At 39.1% G+C, this 18,458-nt stretch overlaps 2 protein-coding genes across 2 annotated transcripts in view; one reads left to right on the top strand and one right to left on the bottom strand.

The window, feature by feature from the left end:
• Positions 1 to 13,072, bottom strand: part of LOC105568335 (rhophilin-2) — a 20,291-nt gene extending 7,219 nt beyond the window's left edge. The window contains exons 1-11 of the mRNA XM_012023932.1: positions 12,814 to 13,072; positions 11,913 to 12,028; positions 11,383 to 11,514; positions 11,222 to 11,297; positions 8,571 to 8,648; positions 7,931 to 8,314; positions 7,712 to 7,810; positions 7,354 to 7,624; positions 7,031 to 7,225; positions 6,675 to 6,904; positions 6,404 to 6,556 (exon numbers count right to left, since the gene is read on the bottom strand). Of these exons, the coding sequence (XP_011879322.1) occupies positions 6,404 to 6,556; positions 6,675 to 6,904; positions 7,031 to 7,225; positions 7,354 to 7,624; positions 7,712 to 7,810; positions 7,931 to 8,314; positions 8,571 to 8,648; positions 11,222 to 11,297; positions 11,383 to 11,514; positions 11,913 to 12,028; positions 12,814 to 13,029 (1,950 nt within the window). The 5' untranslated portion in view covers positions 13,030 to 13,072. The remainder of the gene's footprint in view (positions 1 to 6,403; positions 6,557 to 6,674; positions 6,905 to 7,030; positions 7,226 to 7,353; positions 7,625 to 7,711; positions 7,811 to 7,930; positions 8,315 to 8,570; positions 8,649 to 11,221; positions 11,298 to 11,382; positions 11,515 to 11,912; positions 12,029 to 12,813) is intronic.
• On the top strand, positions 8,664 to 11,211 carry LOC105568334 (protein tilB). Its single transcript, XM_012023930.1, has 4 exons — positions 8,664 to 9,207; positions 9,478 to 9,748; positions 10,137 to 10,459; positions 10,728 to 11,211. The coding sequence occupies exons 1-4, from the start codon at positions 8,879 to 8,881 to the stop codon at positions 11,137 to 11,139; spliced, it is 1,335 nt and encodes a 444-aa protein (XP_011879320.1). The 5' UTR covers positions 8,664 to 8,878; the 3' UTR covers positions 11,140 to 11,211.
• Positions 13,073 to 18,458: the final 5,386 nt, after the last annotated feature.

Raw genomic sequence — 18,458 nt, 5'->3', positions numbered from 1 at the left:
TGGGGCTGTAGGTAATATTGTTCGCAATAACATATATTAGTTAAGATGTTGTTTACGTAAACAACATATATTAGTTAAGATGTTGTTTACGTAAACAACATCTTAACTAATATATGTTATTGCGAACAATATTACCTACAGCCCCAGTGGTCGAGCTGGTTAAGACGCCCGCACGGATTGAGGGAGGTCCCAGGTTCGAATCCTGGTTGGGGTAATATTTTTCGCAATAAGAATTTTAATTGCCAGATACGGTCAATAAAAATCATTGATGTTAAATTACTGCTGGCGACTTTTAAGAGTATTCTTAATAGTCTAATAATTAATACTTGGTATTCGAGTCGCTTGGTTTCTAGTTTCTTCCTCCCACGACGATCGCTCTGTCCCTTTTTTCTTCTTCGCTCTTACTGCGTAGAGCTCTTCAATTGCTTAGCCGAATTCCTTCAAGTTGAAATCATCTAGCCGGTGGGACGTAGCACTATTTTGATTCCACTTGGTGAAGCGGTTTGGAGAATGGATTTATCCGCGACGTTGAAGATGCGAAGCCGAATTAGAAAAAAAAAGAAAATCACCAAACTCGAAGTGAGAAAGACGTCGACTGTCGGACGGTGTACGCCAAAGTAACCCGGTTGCTCGGCCGGCTGGTCAATTTAAGTAGGGATCGCCGTGGTGGTGCTAACTCTCGACGTGGACGGACTCTCAGGACCTTCACCTACATCTTCACGACGCTCTCCGCCTCTCAGGAGCGAGAGATAGTATCGGGAAGTATATTCGGGTTTTGCACCGCGCATACAAGTACTCGTGAATAATTTAAAAATACCTAACTACTTATGTTTAATGCATACGACAGTTGTCAAAAAACTCTTAAAGTCCTATGTTTCTGATGTCATTAAGAAACGAGTAATTAATCGTTTCTATGATTGTTTAATAAAATTGAGACGTTGACTGTTCTGCTATGCACATTAATAGATTTTTACAAAGGAAACTTAAAGTCGCAATCAGAATACACTTCGTGGCATTACCTTCTTCAATATTTTTTCAATATTAATGATTGGTATCAAGTCGTAGCTGATAAAAACTATCGTGAGTTTTGAAACTCAAAAAATTGTGCAATTTAGAAAGCTATCTCTAAAACGTTTAAATTTTGTTTTGTATCTTGTTCATAAAAAGGGTAAAAATAAATGTCGAAAGAATTCTTATTAGACATGCGATTTATGCACGGAGCCTGTTTGGAATAGTCATTATTCGTAAAGAGATATCCGTGATGTTCACCACATGATATCTCTAGGCTGAGTCAGGTGTTGTTCATTGTTAAATATAAACTGTCAAGTTAAATATTAACTGTTAAATTTTCAATAATTCATTGCGCTCGTGTAATGCTAAAAGCTAACTATACTCATACGTCGAATTCGACTTTAAAAACAACGACTTACCAGACTAACAATAAATAACTAATGAATTGAAATAACCGGTATTTAGATCTGAGCGCTGTAATAAATATAAATGATTATATTTGAAACTTTATTGGAAATGTAGTCTTTTACTTTGTTAAAAGAATAACATTTCACGTGAAGTGCAAATCGACTGTTCTCGTTTGCAAGATCGCATCTCGATTTTACGCAATTATGTGTTTAAACGTCTACGTCAGAATGAGAGCGTTTAAGCACACAAAAAAACGAATTATCTCCTTTAAGCACAAAAACCAGAAATTGCGTAGAATCAAGATACAATCTTGCGAAAAAGATCAGTCGAAATGTTATATAATGTCTATATGTTATATAAATATGTTATATAATAAATGTTATAAAAAATGTCTAAAGTACAATATATCCAAAGTTCACCAAAATCATAAAGAACAGTTGAGCCTGTAAAACTCATTTTTATGTATATTGTAAAAAATTTTTTTTAACGAAGCCAGAGAGAGACGAATTTTTATTGTTGATTTACGCATAATAATTAAGTGTAACGCTGAGTAAGCTTTTAATGGAATTTTGCGAACGTATTTCGTTGCGAGTGTTCAAAAGTTTTTCGTCGATCAGTCGATCGAATTGCAAAGATACGAATTAGAGTATCGCAATAATGCTCTAACACGTTACTTTCTTCGGCATAAAAAGCACACCGTATAAGAAGCTCACCAGTTCTTGAACGCCTTCGCAACAACGTCGCTGCTGGGAGATTCACTTTCTTCTCGTAATCTTCCATTTTGCTTTCACCGCTCTTTCGAATGAGGTTCACCGAGCGCTCCGATGGGTATCACGGTCATTTTTCGTTGGCAACAATTTTCAACAATGCCATCGAAATTGACTACGTTTGCGCGAAAAGCGAATCATTTAACGGGAAAAAATCACGAAAGGCAAGAAATGAAAATTATCTGCGCAATAATTATTATTTAATGGATTTCTCGGAGAGAAATTGTATGCTCGAGATCGAATAAAATTATTTCGTATTAATAAAGATACAAGAAAAATAGTCATTTAACCTTTAGACGTAGGATTCGCTTTTCCTACTCGACATACGTAAAATGTCTGAATGTATTTGAAAACGTGCGAGCGTTCTTGAAAATTAAACGTTTATATAAATGTAAATTCACTTTTTGTACAAGTGTAGATTCATTGCGTTTGATATTTTAAACCAGTCGGGCATTAAGATGCTTCAAGGCGATAAAGAAGCCTTATTTCATTCGCTTGCATTCGATCACAAGTACGTTGAATTACTTTTATGCGACGTTTCTCTTTTTGCAAAACCACTTTTTATACCTTGTATCATTCTTTCTCATCATTCGTTCTTTATTTTTTGCAAATAAGTGTTGAACTTTTATCTTTCTCTAGTCGATTTTTGCGGACTTGCGACTGCAAAACATCTTTGAGAAACACTTGACACTTTTCTACATAACAAACACGTCATCACTATTCATTATATGAAATATTGCTGTGTCTTTCATTTGTCAAGCAAATTTGCTGCCTTATCAATTCCGATATATCATAATGTGAGATTGACATATAATGTTAATGAAAACAAAATTACGGTAAATCTTTGCATAATCAGCTGCAGCCGCGACACTGGCTAAATTATTGTTGCTATATGAAGCGACAAGGAAACACAGATATCCAGAAAGCGATGAGCGTTTCACTTGTTAACCAAATTGGACAATCGGATGTTGAATTCCGTCTTTCATTCCGCGAAATTAATCCGCGAATGTGTTAAAACCGGACCTGTCGCATGCTTTCTTTGCTATCACGGCTACGTAAATTATTGCGTAATCGTTCGCTGGCACGACAACGTTTCTTGACGTCGCGTCGGTGAAAGTCACGGTGTTCGCTTATGTATATCGAGGAATACGCCTTTCTATTCCTCTTTGCATTTCTGCGATGTTAGGGCCCTCGAAAAGAGCCGGTCTTCCTCGATGTTCCGTCCCGTGTCGCGCGCTCAACGATGTGTGTGCACTGAGGAAATTGTCCGGTGGCAATTAATGTCATTAAAACTGCACTTGGACGCAGCGTGAATCATCCAATTTTACGACTTGAAACAAGTCCCGTAACTTTTACTGTCAGCCAAACGTGTATTCTGTGTTAACAATGTCGTTTGCACGCTTGTATAAGTAATACTCCCGCGATTTCTGCTCACCGTAGAAATTGCAGAGGTTTATCAGGTCGTACGCTGAGAAAAGTTACCATCAAATAAGCCGATTAAATAGTGTTTCCGATGGTTAATTTTACCGATTAAATTATGGATATATTCTTGAAAAGACCCATGGGTTTTTCAATTCTTAAAATTTACTGAACATTCGAAGTATAAACGTCGGCGAAAATCTGGGAAAGTAGAAATCCCGGCGGGGTTGTTTCATGACCGTAACTAATACAAAACTTCGAGGCCAATTATGTGTAAGTGCTTAAGTCAATGCGCGCTCATCAATTCAGCGGCACAGGATATAATTTGTTGCGTCTATCGTGCGAAAAATAGGATAAAGAGAAAAGATTCGTGGCATGCGATATTTTCAGGCACACATCGACGACGGTGAAATTTTCATCTGTGATCATTAGCGGCTGAAAATATGGGGCAATTATATCTTCGACAAAATTAGGAGAAACAGATTAACACTTCTAATTTTAGACCACGGCTAATGCATAACAGTTGAATTATGACAGACAATGAAAAATGAATCAGAGAAATAACACACGAGTAATAAAGTATCAAGTATACAAAGAAATATATACATGCAAAATGAAACAAAATATAAAAGCATAAAATATAAAATTATACTAATAATATTAGAATTATAATGTTAATATTTTTAAAAATATCAAAAAATTACCTAAATACTAAAAACAATTCTTATTCTTTATTAATTAAAAATGTTCAAAAACTATCCTTTTTTTATTAAGTGAAAATTTCCAAATGCTTTCGAAAGGGCGTCGCAAATCTGTATGCATGTGTAGATGCAAAACCTTTTCAAGTAGGAATTTTGGCCACTTTGATATGGTTGTCATCAAACACGTGGCCGTCGTACAAGTTCGTCGAAAGTTTCGTGTTGTCTGAGCAGCTAAGAACACGTTCCAAGGAGCGCTTCAGTCGCTGCACTTTCTCCAGCGACCCTAAAAGCTTCAACGACGTTCATTGAAACGAAAGTGCAACGACCTCAGTAAATTATATATTGTATTGTTGAAACATATTCAAACTATTCAAAGTAATGTCGATTGAATATTCAATATTCATATTTCTATTTATACAATGATTGAAGATAGAATATATGGATAAAACACGATCAGATTACATTAGAATAGATTATTTTACATGCAACTTTATTGTAAACTAATAAGATTATTTATTTACATTAAAATTGCATGTAATCTAATGTAATTAAAAATTCCACTAATAGTTTCGGCTTTATCCAACACCTTGCTTCCACGAAAATTCTTGCATGTATGTAACATATAATCCATATCAATAAAAAATGTATTATAATTGTATGCGATACTAATAGAAATTCAGGCATCTGGGAAAGTAAAAATTATTATAAAATATAAAAATTATTTCTCCGAATGGAATGCGATATAATTTCTTATGAATATACATACCTTTATATTTATATATATAAAGTAAAAAGCTGTGTACAACGCCTCTACCGATGCTATATCTATGTATAAATGTACAGATGCACACGAGCGCGCATACGCTCGCATAAAGACCCGATTTATATTAATTCGCTTAACGATTTAACAAGAAAGCTTAAGTACAAAGCGCGACAATCGCGGAGCTCGTTAGATCTCGTGTCGCTATACGACTATTTGTCAATAAGTTTATCCCTTCGTCAATTCAGTTCACCGTTGTAAACGAATTCACATAAACAGTATGACAAAGAGTGTGTAAAATCGTACATAGCTTAAGTCAGTCGTAAATCGTACATTGAAATACACGATAATGGGCGATCCTTTTAAACGCTTACACTATACGCCTGCATTGGCACTGTTACTCGAAAAATGTCGGGAAAAGATTTCTAACATTAATCGTTATAATTTTATCAAAATCATGCTGAAGTAATTGCAAATTCATTGAAGATCTGAGCACAATTTGTTTAGCAAAAATATTATTATAATGTGCTGCCCAAACAGATCTTTGCTAACACTGATTGAGTGAGTAGAAAAATTTTCCGTCCGACATTTAGCGGCATACGAAAGGTTTCGATCATTGCTCGCGCAACGAATTAACTGTAAGGTCATGTCATATATTTACAAAAATATATTCATCGCGTTTAACGGTATTAAAGTATAAAAATTCCGCATGGCAAATTATTATTTTTGCCAAATATCATTCAATTTTCGCAAATTTCATTTCGTGAGTCTCTCAACTCATCGCGGCACGTTCTAAACTCGTTCTACGATAATGTACGATAACATGGCCCGTTTCTAATCCAGCAATCATCTAAGTATAACGTTATCGAACGTTAGATCTCTATTCTCACGTTGGACGCCGGATTTTTTAAACGGATTCCATGGAAGCCTTTTGACTACGTGCGCCGTAGTGACGGATCCCGCCGGGCTCGGCTGGCCGGAAGAAACTCCAGAAGAGCTGCTCGCCGAGACGCTGCCCTTATCGTGGTGATTGTTGGGTTTTCCTGGTTTCTAAAATAATTAGTTTTTACCGTCCTACTTTCGTCTTTGACTTAGATCATTCGTCAAAGAAATAGTTCAATTATGATAGTAGTCTTTTTTTTAATAAAAAGAGAAAATATATGAAACTAGACAATAAACAGAAACACATTGGTTATCAAAAACCAATTAATATCAATTATCTAATCTTAATGACATTGCTACACATTTTTTTCAGACTATTCCTATCGTATTAATTAACGTATCGCGCTGCAACTTTTTTATTTGGAATGATATCAGTTATAGACTTTATCGTTCACCTTTAGATAGTTCCTGTCCATTGGGGTGACTAACTTCAAATTTATAAAGTCACCGCATTGCTTTATCATCCGCACAACTTGCTCGTGGGACGCCCACTTGACATCCTTGTCACCGATACCAACTATGAAGTCTCCTTCCTTCATCCCGCCCACCTAGGAAGAAAGTTCTCTCGTTTCTATTCGTTATCATAATTGCATAAATACATAATTATAAAAAGAAAGATTTACATGAATATACATTAAATAATAGAAACCGATTAGATTATCTTACATCAGCTAGCGAATTGTGATCAACGAGGGCTATTATCACCGGAGCGTCGCCGCGTACGCTAAATCCGAAACCTTCGCCGTCAGGCCCTCTTTGAAGCTGCACCAATCGCGGCGCGGTCCAGTGTCGTTTGGCGGAAAATATCGCTACGGGTCCCAACGACTTGAAAAGATCATCCACCCCGTGCTGCCCGAAGTCCGGATGAGTGATGCTAAGTTGAAATTTCGTGGAGGCTACATTTGCAAATGGAAAAGAGCAAAATAAAAAATATAAATATTGGTATTATGATTTATGTACTGAAATGTAGGAGACAAAAATTAATCATGCGTTAACGAATATTTTTTTACGAAATGTCGCACCGATAATATCCGGTGGATCTAACAGTTCTCGAAAATCATCCTCGCTACCGAATCTATTGTAACTATCGAGCGTGACTTCTTGCGCTCTCTTCAGGACCTTTGCTAGCGCCGGTTTACCCTTCAACTCGCGGCACATTCTCTGAAGTCGTTGACTCTCGTCGTGCAAGACGAGAGCTTCTCTGAGATGCGCCTTACCTGCGATGAGAAATTCTCATATGCACATTATATGTCAAGGTAAATAAAAAGAATAGTTGAAAATGTGTAAAAATAACATATTAAGTGTAACTGTTGTATGAAACAATGAGTCTTGTGGGTAAACGTACCCAATAATTTTCTTTCATTGTCATTGCTGGGAACGGTCGTGTCCAATTGAGTTTTCCCGTCGCTCTTTTGGATGTGCTCCAGTGTGAGCCTTGTTTCTACACGAAACTCAGCGATAGGTCTGTCCAGCAGACCAACCGCGAGGTGCTTGTGAGCAAGGGCAAGATGGTGTTCGCGCTTTACCAGTATCAACGAGATCCACGTCTCCGGGACATAGTCACGAACCGGCTCGCGCGATATCAATCCGTGGACGTCATTGTATATCGCCGCAACCTGGATTAATTACCTTCATGATTCACTTGTACTTATAACACCAATAATCGCAGGACGGCAGAAGAATCGTGGGAAAGATTATCTTACCTGAGCTGCCTCTTGAGCAAGATCTAAGCAAACATCGGTGTTTCTGCCATCCCTCGACTGAAGCTCCAGCTTCTCGAACAGACACTCCCTTGCCTGAGCCTAAAATATAAAAATGCGAAATTAATAATACGACACATTAAAAAGTTATTACTTGCAAGACAGAATAGCGTTTTGATTTAAATAATTACGATAAATTACGAGAGAAGAGCAAGAACTTACAAGCATCAACTGCACCAGCATCTCCAGCATCTCCGGGCCCAAATCCATACTAGGTGCGTTTGTGAAATTCTCATGGATATATCGAAAGGTGCCAGCCGCTCTGAGAAAAGCATCGACCGCTTGGTCGAGTCCTCGAGCGGTCAGGCGATCCTGCTTGGCAGCCAACTGCGTATAAAGTGCGCCAGCATTGAAAAGAATAGACGCCTTCTCGAAGGCGACCGTTCGCTGGCAACTCGGCACTCCTGTCAACGAATCGAACCACTCGAAATAGATGCCAAGGCTTCTATCGGGCGGAAAGAAGCGCCTCTCTATGAAATAGAGCTGATTGAAATAACGCAGAAGCAACGCGATGCCCGCCGAATCTCTGGTCGGTGTCCTCGTAGCCTGCGGATTTAAGGTAGTAAAATGTTTATAACATTTCGTCCACTAATTTCAATTCTATGTTTTTAAGTAATATTCAAATTAATGAAAATTGTGACACGATGTAATTTATTCTAGAAATCGGATAAGTTTTGGAATTTCTCCAATAGAAAGTTTCTTTGGGTTGTAAATAAGAGATTCGATATTTCTTTTTCAAATTTGATGGAAATTATTACGGAAAGAGACACGCGTTGTTTACTTGTCTGGTTTCCTGTCTTACCTGTCTGGTCTCCATCAGGTCAGCTATAGCTTCTTCGTAATTTTCTCCATCCTCGCTATAGTGTTCCAAGATGAAGTCCTACAAGAAAATAAAACGTCGTTCACGCGAGACGATCAATAATTCGTAACACGTGCACGTAGCACGTGGAAATCGCGGAATCGCAATACGTGACCGACAATGTTAAATCGATATCTTCATAGCAACTACGAGGCCTTCTTGGTTAATGCATGCTGGCGCATCTCTTGTCACAACACTTGCGATTTTCCGCCGTGATTCCCGCTACAGTTAGAAGCTGACGCAAGACAAAAATGGTAAAAATCACCCTGGAATTAATACGGAAACGCTCGGAGCACAATGAGGGCGAAATATCAACGTTGGAAGAGATAGCCTTGCACCAGGAGAATATCGATAAAATCCAATTGATAGACAGACAGTGCAGGAATCTCAAGATTCTCCTGTTGCAGCACAACCTGATATCGAAGATAGAGAATCTGAATATGCTGAAGAGACTGGAATACCTAAATCTGGCCCTCAATAACATCGAGCTTATCGAAAACCTGGAGGGCTTAGAGAGCTTAAAGAAGTTAGACCTCACCATCAATTTTATCGGAAATTTACAAAGTGTAAAAAATCTCAGGTACTTTTCATCGTACATTTTATTATTATTGTTATATATAAATTGTATATGAAATTTTCCATTTTTATAAAATTACCTCATGTTAAGGAACGCGTCAAAATATGCCAAACAATTTATGCAGTCGATTGGCCAAGATTAAATTATTAAGATTAGTGTGAGAGTTAAATTTCCATCAATTATGCATTACTTGACGTCCCTTTCACATTATATAATTTTAATAAAATTATAAATCCCTTTTGATCGTCTCTCTGAATGGCATGCTTTGTATAGATGCAACGAGCATCTGGAGCATCTGATTCTAATGGGAAATCCTTGCACGGATTACGAGTACTACAGGCAATACGTTGTGGCGACTTTACCGCAATTGCGGGAGCTCGACATGCAGGAAATTGAAAGATCGGAACGCATCAAGGCATTGCAGATTTATTCGCAAGCGCGAGACGATGTTATCGAGAGCTACAAGCATTACGAGAAGACCAGGATAGCTCAACGCGCTCGTCGTAACGCTGCGCACGAAACCACAGAAACAATGAAGCAGACGGTAAATGTTTCTTGTCGATGTACGTAAGCAATAATATTACATCGGTAATCTAAGCTATTATTCCACTTGCAAAGTTATTTAATAAGACAGTAATTATCTTCAGATATTATTAAAGTATGCTTTTGACTTTTACTCTACAAGGTAAATTAATGTGTAAACTGTAAAGTAATACATTATGTTAATTTATACATCAAGTACTTTTCAGAGCTACTTGATTTCAATGCCAAAAGGCCTCAAAATGTTGTAAATAATATTGCTTTGCTTGATTAAATTGTGCATACACATGTGTGAACGTTTTTCAAATCGTTTGCTAAGCGCGTACACAGTTACGTCAAAAAACATTATGCACATGCAAAATGCAAATAAGAGCGTGTGACATTCTCTTCAGAATAATACAGAGGCGCAAGTGAAACACACAGAGACCGAGCGAAGCGAGAATACGACAATAGAGCAGGATGAGTCAGAAGATGAACATTTTTGGAAACAGCCTAGTTATCACACGCCGGAAGATAGAGTCGCCATTGCTGAGCGATTTATGAAGAAACAGGAGAATAAGAGTCGTGTCTCGGATAAGAGCAAGCATCCGAAACGTGTGCTGAAGCTATTCGCTCCAGACGGAAGAGCATATAATATAAATCAGGCAAACGTGCCATTCAGATTAAACGATGAAGACGATCCCGATTTTGTTGTTCTTGAAGTCTCCGTTTACAGGTAATCGTTGATCAAAGCATTCGTTAATATGCTGTGCTAGACACACACTGTGTCCGAGCAATAAATAATTATAAACGTAATAAGAAATGCTATGAGAGCTGATTTAAAAAAGAAACTGAGAAACACTTTTCAAGAATAAACAATCAATTTTTCATATGGCCACTGTTTAACGATAGCAATCATTTCTGTTTGTCGCACATTTTAAAGATCTATTAAAATTTATAAAAAGTCTGTTCCGCCGTATTACATTTATCTTTCGTATTCGTAGACACTTGGACACTGCTTATATCGACGTCGACGTAAACCCGGCTTACGTGCGAGTCACCATAAAAGGAAAGATCCTACAGCTGACCCTGCCCTGCGAGGTATCGGTTGAGAGAAGCAACGTTCGACGGAACACGACCACCGGAAGTTTAGTGATCGCTATGGCCCGTTTGACTCCGTGCACGGTAATCGTGAGGAAGGACGAGTCGACGACAAAGAGGAAGTCCAGCGAAACAAAGGTGATTACAGTTCGGCCACCGGTCACCTCCCGACGAGTTCTCCTCGAGATCGGCCCGTCCACGGATATTCACGATTTCCTCAAGATAACTGGAGATCCCGCGAAACGAGTTCAGAAGAAAGAGAAGAAGGATCTCGACAATTTCGAGGACAACTCGGACGTACCGCCTCTCGAATAAACGGACGGGACGAATAAAACCTCACGACTGTAAATACGACGGTGATCTCGTAAACTGATCGTCCCGTTGGCTCGGAACTTACCTTGAACGGATCCCGAAAGTCGATGTCTTTGGTCTCCTTGAGTCCCAATGGTATCATCGGCATAACGGGCTCATCGCTGAAAGAAAATACCGTTCAATGCAATACCGTACGTTCCGTCATATACATATATCAGTAAAACTCATAATCCTCGCCCAATTTACCCATCGACATTCTGATACAGCTCCACCGAGCTGTTTAACTCGGCGAGCTGTTCCTTCAGCAGCTGCAAGTTCGAATTGACGAAGCTTAGCTCCAGGGCGACGGTCTCCTTCAATTTTCTGTTGGTCGTCGCCCTGTAACGTGATTAATAGCAACTAAGACAAGTGCAAGTATGTTACTTATAAAGTGTATTAGTTGTACAACTTTTGTATATTACATTTTTTGTTTCCAGTCATAAATCGTGATTACCTTAGCACTTTCAGTTTGATAGTAGAGTAAATAATTATAGGTATAAATCGCAGAACATGAAAAAGTAATCGATTTAAATGTTACGTGAATAATGTTATAGCAATTGTACCGAAAATGATACAAAGTTCTACGTAAATTTCGTGCTCATTTATAAACGTAACCATAGTTACGTTTATCTATAGACGTTCATCTATGCACTCAGCCTAATAATTACATTTGCATATATGTACAGATATATACTATACATTGATATACGTTACGATATTGGCGTGCGAACGCTTACTTAAAGAGATTCTCAGCGCCAGCTCGTAGCCGCAGCTCCTTGTTGATCTCCTGGTTGAGCTTACTTCGCTTGTTCTGCAGCTTTCCTCTGCAGGTCGCTACCCTCGGATCCGAACCCTGCGAACCATGAAACGCATAGTTAGCGATGCCTCCGACGTATCATGTACGGCTCGTAATCATATAATCCGCAAGGATTGCCGCAACGATAAAGACCAGTTCCGCTAACCACGTTGATCAACTAACTCTAGCCGGCGATTATCTATCCTCTTTCCGGATCATAGTCATAATACGAAACAAGGCGATAAAACGTTTCTTTTATCAATATCGATCCTTTCAAAATGCAATGCGAATTCCAATCCTCTCGCGAGATTTTCTTCTCTATGTCTGTTGAGAGAATTGATATTTTCCAATTAATTAATACGTTTCGATCTTTTACGTATTCTGCAAAAGAATCCAATATTATCGGATGAAACCTATTAAGATGTATTTATTAAGTTACCTCTGCGTGATCGTAATTAAGGCATTAATATCAAAGTAATCCGAAGCAGAGTAAACATATCGTACTAATTAATGAAAATCACCACAAGTATTACTGCAAAGCTAACTATTATTGCGCATCGTTACTGAAAGTTATTAAATTTTATTCGAATATTACAAAAATTAGTGTATGCAAAAGTTATCGACAGGTAGTGCGTTCCTTCATCCTAGCCGATTGTAAGACAATATAAAAGAATGAGCGCGATGAGTCGGGAAGAAACGCTGATAAAGAAGTATCAAAGTGCAAAGAAAGGGGGAAAAGAGCACGGCTTCGCGATTATCGCGCGAATTGCACGTCGGAAGAAGCCTCGCGCGATCGCCGAGCGTGCAGCCGACTGTCAAGTTCGACTTCCTTGGCTCCTTACCCCAAACCGGAAGCATCTCCTCATGATAGCGTCCGGCGTGGCGGTTTTCGCGTTTCGCGCACTTCGCACCGTGTCAACGCAGTCTTTCCTTCTGTCGAACGGCCTTCTCTCGTCCTTCTCGTCCCTCGTGGCCTCGCTCGGAACGATCATCTTCGCGTCCGAGGGCGCGATCGCGCGATCCCTCGGCAACGGGCAGTAATGCACCCACTTTAGCATGATCGCGAACGCACCGGCAACGATCTCGATCGTACTATCGGAACTGAGACTGTTCTCGGCGCAGAGGAAGATACGATTTTCTAACGGCCGATCATCCTCCTCTCTCTCCCTTCTTTTTTTTTTATTTTTACTTAAGAACAGGATGTGAAGAATGTGATATGAAAATCTGATGTGGCGATGACTTGTACGTTAGCCGCGATTAGAAATATTGACGAAAAAGAAATATCAAATCATGTAATTGCGGAACAACGTGGCATTTCGAAGAATTTTATGGGATTTTCTTGAAATTTTACCATACTTTTTATTAGTAATTATATACTTAGTATACATTTTACTAGTGAAATGTATGGTAAAATTTCAAAAACCTCTCATAAAGTTCTTTAAAATGCCACGTTGTCCCGCGATTACATGATTTTCAGGGCAAATCTTAAGAGAAAATTACCACACATTTTACTAGTACTTTCAGAAAACTCTTATAAAATTCTTCAAAATACCATCTTGTTCCACGATTTTACTAGTAAAATGTGTGGTAAAATTTCAAAAACTCTCGTAAAATTCTTCGAATTGCACCAAAAGCTTTAATTCAGCATATATTTCTCTAATGTTAAAGAATATTGAATTGAAGGAACACCCAATCATTCGTCGTTAAAGAAACGACTGAGCAATGTTCATTTACACAATACTCAATAAAGAAAGATAAAGAAAGACGCGCTATCCCGGAACGTCAGATAAACAGAATTCTTTTCAGAATCCTCGCAATCCAGCCTGCACATATCATCTCGCAGAACTTAATCGTTGCGCAAATCAGTCGTAAAAGTCTTGATGATTTACACGCGACTTAAGAATACAGACACACGCCTATTTACAGATTTACAAAACTTTCTGAAATATTAATGGACCGACGTTTTGTTTGTTGTGCCTATCATTCGTATTCATGTAACACAATTTAATTGAAAAAAATTACGCAGATTTGCTTTTGATTTTTATTTGAATAAAATGGATGCACGGTATTTGCTTTCACCACAAAAATGTTATTATTGCGGCTTACCGCAAACGTTGGGAGACTATCGCGCGACGTAAAGTTTCAATAAACGCGAAAGCCGACTCGCGTTGCCGAGCGATACAGCACGGCCGATGATGTTCAACGATCTAGTCGTGTCTTATCATCTCTACACAAACCGGCTTCTAAGGAAACGCGACGCGCATTCTCGATGGATCTTCCGCAAACGCTGAATAAATTAACGAAGCTTTTATCGAGACCAGGTAGGACGTAATTAAAAGTACGATCTGTTTTCGACAAAGCTCGATTTGTCATTCCAAAGCAAATCAAATGGTTAACGATTAACGGAGAAAAATTGATGTCTTTCTCGCAGCCACGTTCTTAATTAAATATAAAACGTAATAGAGATACTTAAGCTAAGAAATAGTAGTAATCAAATATCAATAAACGATGAAAAGAAAGAGAAGGAGAAAGAGATAAGAGGCAGGCTCGCGGGGGCCTACGCGGTTAGCCTTTATTTTAGACGTAACGGCGGACTAGGCGTTCACGTTACCGTAATTCCGTTCCACTCTACTTAATAAGCCGTCTCGTTAATGCGATAAGCGCGACTCGAAGGTAACGATGGGTTATCCGTAACTGTCGTTCGTGCAAGTTGAGCAATATATAATAAAATTCGAAAGGCGCGTCCCCCTACGCATTCCGTTCGCCTCCTGCTACAGTTTCGTGTTACGACGAATTTTGTGCAATGCCGGAATCGTGACGTCATTCGTAACATCGCGCATCACCGAACAGACGGACGAGAATCCTCGGTTACGCGGATTCTCCCTTACGTAATGCGTGAAATATAAGTGAGGATGTACCCGTCAATCCTCAGCGTCCGTGCTGCTTTTCTACGTGATTTAAAAATCATTTCTGCCCTTCAAACCCTGCCGGAAATAATTCTACAAATTCTACAAAAAAAATACTGCTAGACTCTAAGAAATTCTACGTAAATTTAAAAAGTGTTATAAAAATCAACATGAAAATGCTAAAAATGGAACACTTTTGTTAATTTTTATAATATTCCACAAGTAAGCAGATGTTTTAATTCTTCAAGATTTTGTTGTTTCTAAAATTTTTTAAACTAGTAAAGTTTTGTACTAATTTTTACAAAATTGTACATTTCCATGAAATGTTACTTGCAATAATTTCTTGATTTGAGAACATTGTAACTTGTGGTACTATTTCGTAGATATTTTTACAAAAAAATAACTGTTACAACGAAGATAGACAAATTTCTGCAAATTTCTATTTCAAGTCAATTTTTTGTAGTTATTTATAGAAATTTTTTCCATTAGGGAAGATAGAACGAGATTGTTTCGTTCCATCATTTCAGTCTCGCGCAAAGATAAAGTCAACTATTCCCTCGTAGCACAGTGCATTGGCTAAACATTGGTCCAATACAACCAAATAACGGGCCAATGTGTAATCAATGTTTGGTCAGTGCACTGTGCTACTAGGGATGTCTTGTAAATCTTTTTCCAATTTATCAATTTATCAATTTATAAATGGAATAAAATGTATATTACGTTTATTATATAGAATGCATTTCGTTTCATATTGTGTGCCAAGGTCTCGGCCAATTCGGAAGTTTGTTAAATGTTTTTTAATAGCTACGGCGCGTTTCATTCAGACGCGAGAGCAACGTTACGTGTCGCAGTGTCGTAGAAAAACATTCACAGAATAAATGGAATATACAAGCGCTAACTCGGTCAACCAGAAGTTACGATCGGTGTTTCTCGTTCAACAGGAAATTGTAACGCTAGTTCCTCTTGGCGTATATATCGGTGGCTCACTTATCGGTGCGCCGCGCCGTTTGCAAAACGCACACCCATCGCCTGTACATACACAAAGTGCCTCAGGGATACTTTTTCTGAATTATAGGACACTGTATGTGTGTGTGTGTGGGGGGGGGGGGGGGAGGAATTCTACTTTTATTCTTATTCCTTATCTTGAAAGGACTATAATTTACACGACGTAATTTTTTTATAATTCTTCATCGGGTAAAGGAGTAAACGTACAAATAATTAGAATAAATCTTTGCGCTTGTTTTGGACCATGTATCATTTTCGATATGAAGCGAGACGTCATCGATTAAGTAAAAAAAACTTTCAGAAACTATACGGATAGTCGGCAAATCGATTCCAGTTATCGAGTGACCTCGAATTCTACATGGAGACAATTTTCTCTTAAAATTTACCCTGAAAATCATGTAATTGTGGGACAACGTGGCATTTTGAAGAACTTCATGGAGTTTTTTGAAATGTTATCATACATTCTACTAGTAAAATGTATAATAAGTATAATTATTAGTGAAATGTATGGTAAAATTTCAAAAACTCATAAAAATCTTCGAAATGCCGTGTTCCACGATTGCATCCAAAGTTACAAGCCTCTTTTCTCTTCGCTTTACTCTGATTCATCAGTTAAATTGATTTACATGTATCAAAATTATTTGAATATTGTTCACGTGTTTTAATTTCAGACAAAGGAAAATTAATCGCGAAATGTATCCCCCTTGAAATGTTCGATTCCATGGAAAGAATTGGTCATCGGTTTAAATCTCGTCGTTGGACAATTCTCAGCAGAGAGGAGACACAGCACAAAGAATCCAAAAAGATTTTTCTCTGAATTGCCGAATTCCATTGCTGTTCCCAAAATATTCTTAAGAATTCAAAAAGAATTTACTTTTGTGTCAGCAATGTTGAGCTTCTTTTCGGATAAAAGGAATTCTTTTTATACTCCACAAGAATTCGCACAGGAAAGGCATCCTTCGGGGTCCGTTTTCAACAGATTACTTCAATTTATACAGAATTTAAAGAAGCGAATCTTTCTCGAGTGCATAACAATCGCCTGTGCTCTTTTTGAGATACGCTGGGTTTCGAGACACAGGAAATGCCGCGGACGCGTACGCGACATTAACGACTTTGCCGGATGTTATCGCGCGCTAAATCTACCGTAACTCGCGCGTTATTAAACGCCGCGGCCTCAGTAGCCGGCCGGCTGGCTGGTCGCCTAACTGTTTGCCGTTTCAGGCGAATCAAAGACGAGGCCGGTTGGAATCGGTATCGCTGGACTAAATCGGCGTCGAGCGTCCGTGCGTAAAGAGCGGCGATCCACCGTGAGATAGCCTTGTCATCGAAGTCTCGCGCGTCCTGCGAGCATGCAGCGTTCAATTGAATTTGCATGGAATGTACAATTAAATTATCACCGTGATAGCGAGTGCCGTGCGCTTCCTTTTGCAGCTCGATCAAGCCTCCATTTAAAACAATGACTCCGCACGCGAACCGTTGTTGTCTATAAAGAATATTGCTCGCAATAATTTACGAGAAGGAGACGCAAGTGGGTCATAAAAAACTGCAAACGGCATTGTAAAACAATAGTTTCGCACATTTACTGAGGCGCGTAAATGTGGACAAGATCAAAATACGTCACGGTCGTTCCTTTGGGTAACGTTATCTCACGGTGACACATAGTTACTACAAAAACATAGTTTAGATACAATGCATAAGAATAGAGCTGTTAATAAACTTAGAGAAACTATTATTCCGTGCACGGGTTAGATGAACATTAAATTGACCCCCATTTTGCACCTGTAATATGTAATTCTTAAACTTCAATACATACACTCGCGCTTTTGAAACAATGGTCGCGTGGGTTAACACCTTATTACGCAACATTCGCCCACGTTCGGTGCACGTAGGTCGCACACGGACGCCCGATATTCTTAATTCGTCAGCGTTTGATTTATGCGACCTCGATACGCGCGGCCTTGCCCGGCGAATTTATGAGACGAAGAGGCGTGCGCGGGCTCAAATTATTTGTGCACACAACTGCGTTCCCCCTGTCGTACGCCCATCGCGAACAAATACGACCGCGCTTAACAAATATAATAATTTTCCGTGGAAACTCGCACGACTCGCGACTCGCGCCACAGCGAATGCTATCGAGCGAATCCATCGCCGAGAATTTACATTATACTTCCCCCATTATCTTCCACGTCGATCGCATTCAAACGGCATTCGCGGTATTTACGCGGGAAACCACCGTAATTTTTTAACGGAACCGCGCGGGAATTTAGCGTAGCGTTTTCAGCGATTACCGAACGCGTCTGTCGTGGAGGAGAAGAAAGGAGTCGCGATCGTGAACGCGAAATGACGACGTATTATATATTACTGTTGTCGTAGACCCCACGTCGAGATTGTCACAAACGCGGTCCTGCACACATTCGCACTTAACCCATGACGCTCATTCAACAATTTCGGCGATTTGTCTTCAACTCCCCGCCGCGCGACCAGTCGACTCGTGACCGGCCAACGTCGTATCTTCCCGGCGACTAATCGCGAGAGGTGAGGTCGCCGGAATATGGGTCCCGCGGACGCACTCCGGC

Source organism: Vollenhovia emeryi, unplaced genomic scaffold (assembly GCF_000949405.1).
Source record: "Vollenhovia emeryi isolate VEMERY1.0 unplaced genomic scaffold, V.emery_V1.0 DF939130.1, whole genome shotgun sequence".
NCBI classification, from domain to species: domain Eukaryota; kingdom Metazoa; phylum Arthropoda; class Insecta; order Hymenoptera; family Formicidae; genus Vollenhovia; species Vollenhovia emeryi.
The sequence above is the reverse complement of the archived record's forward strand: the minus strand, read 5'-3'. Positions and strand labels throughout refer to the sequence as shown.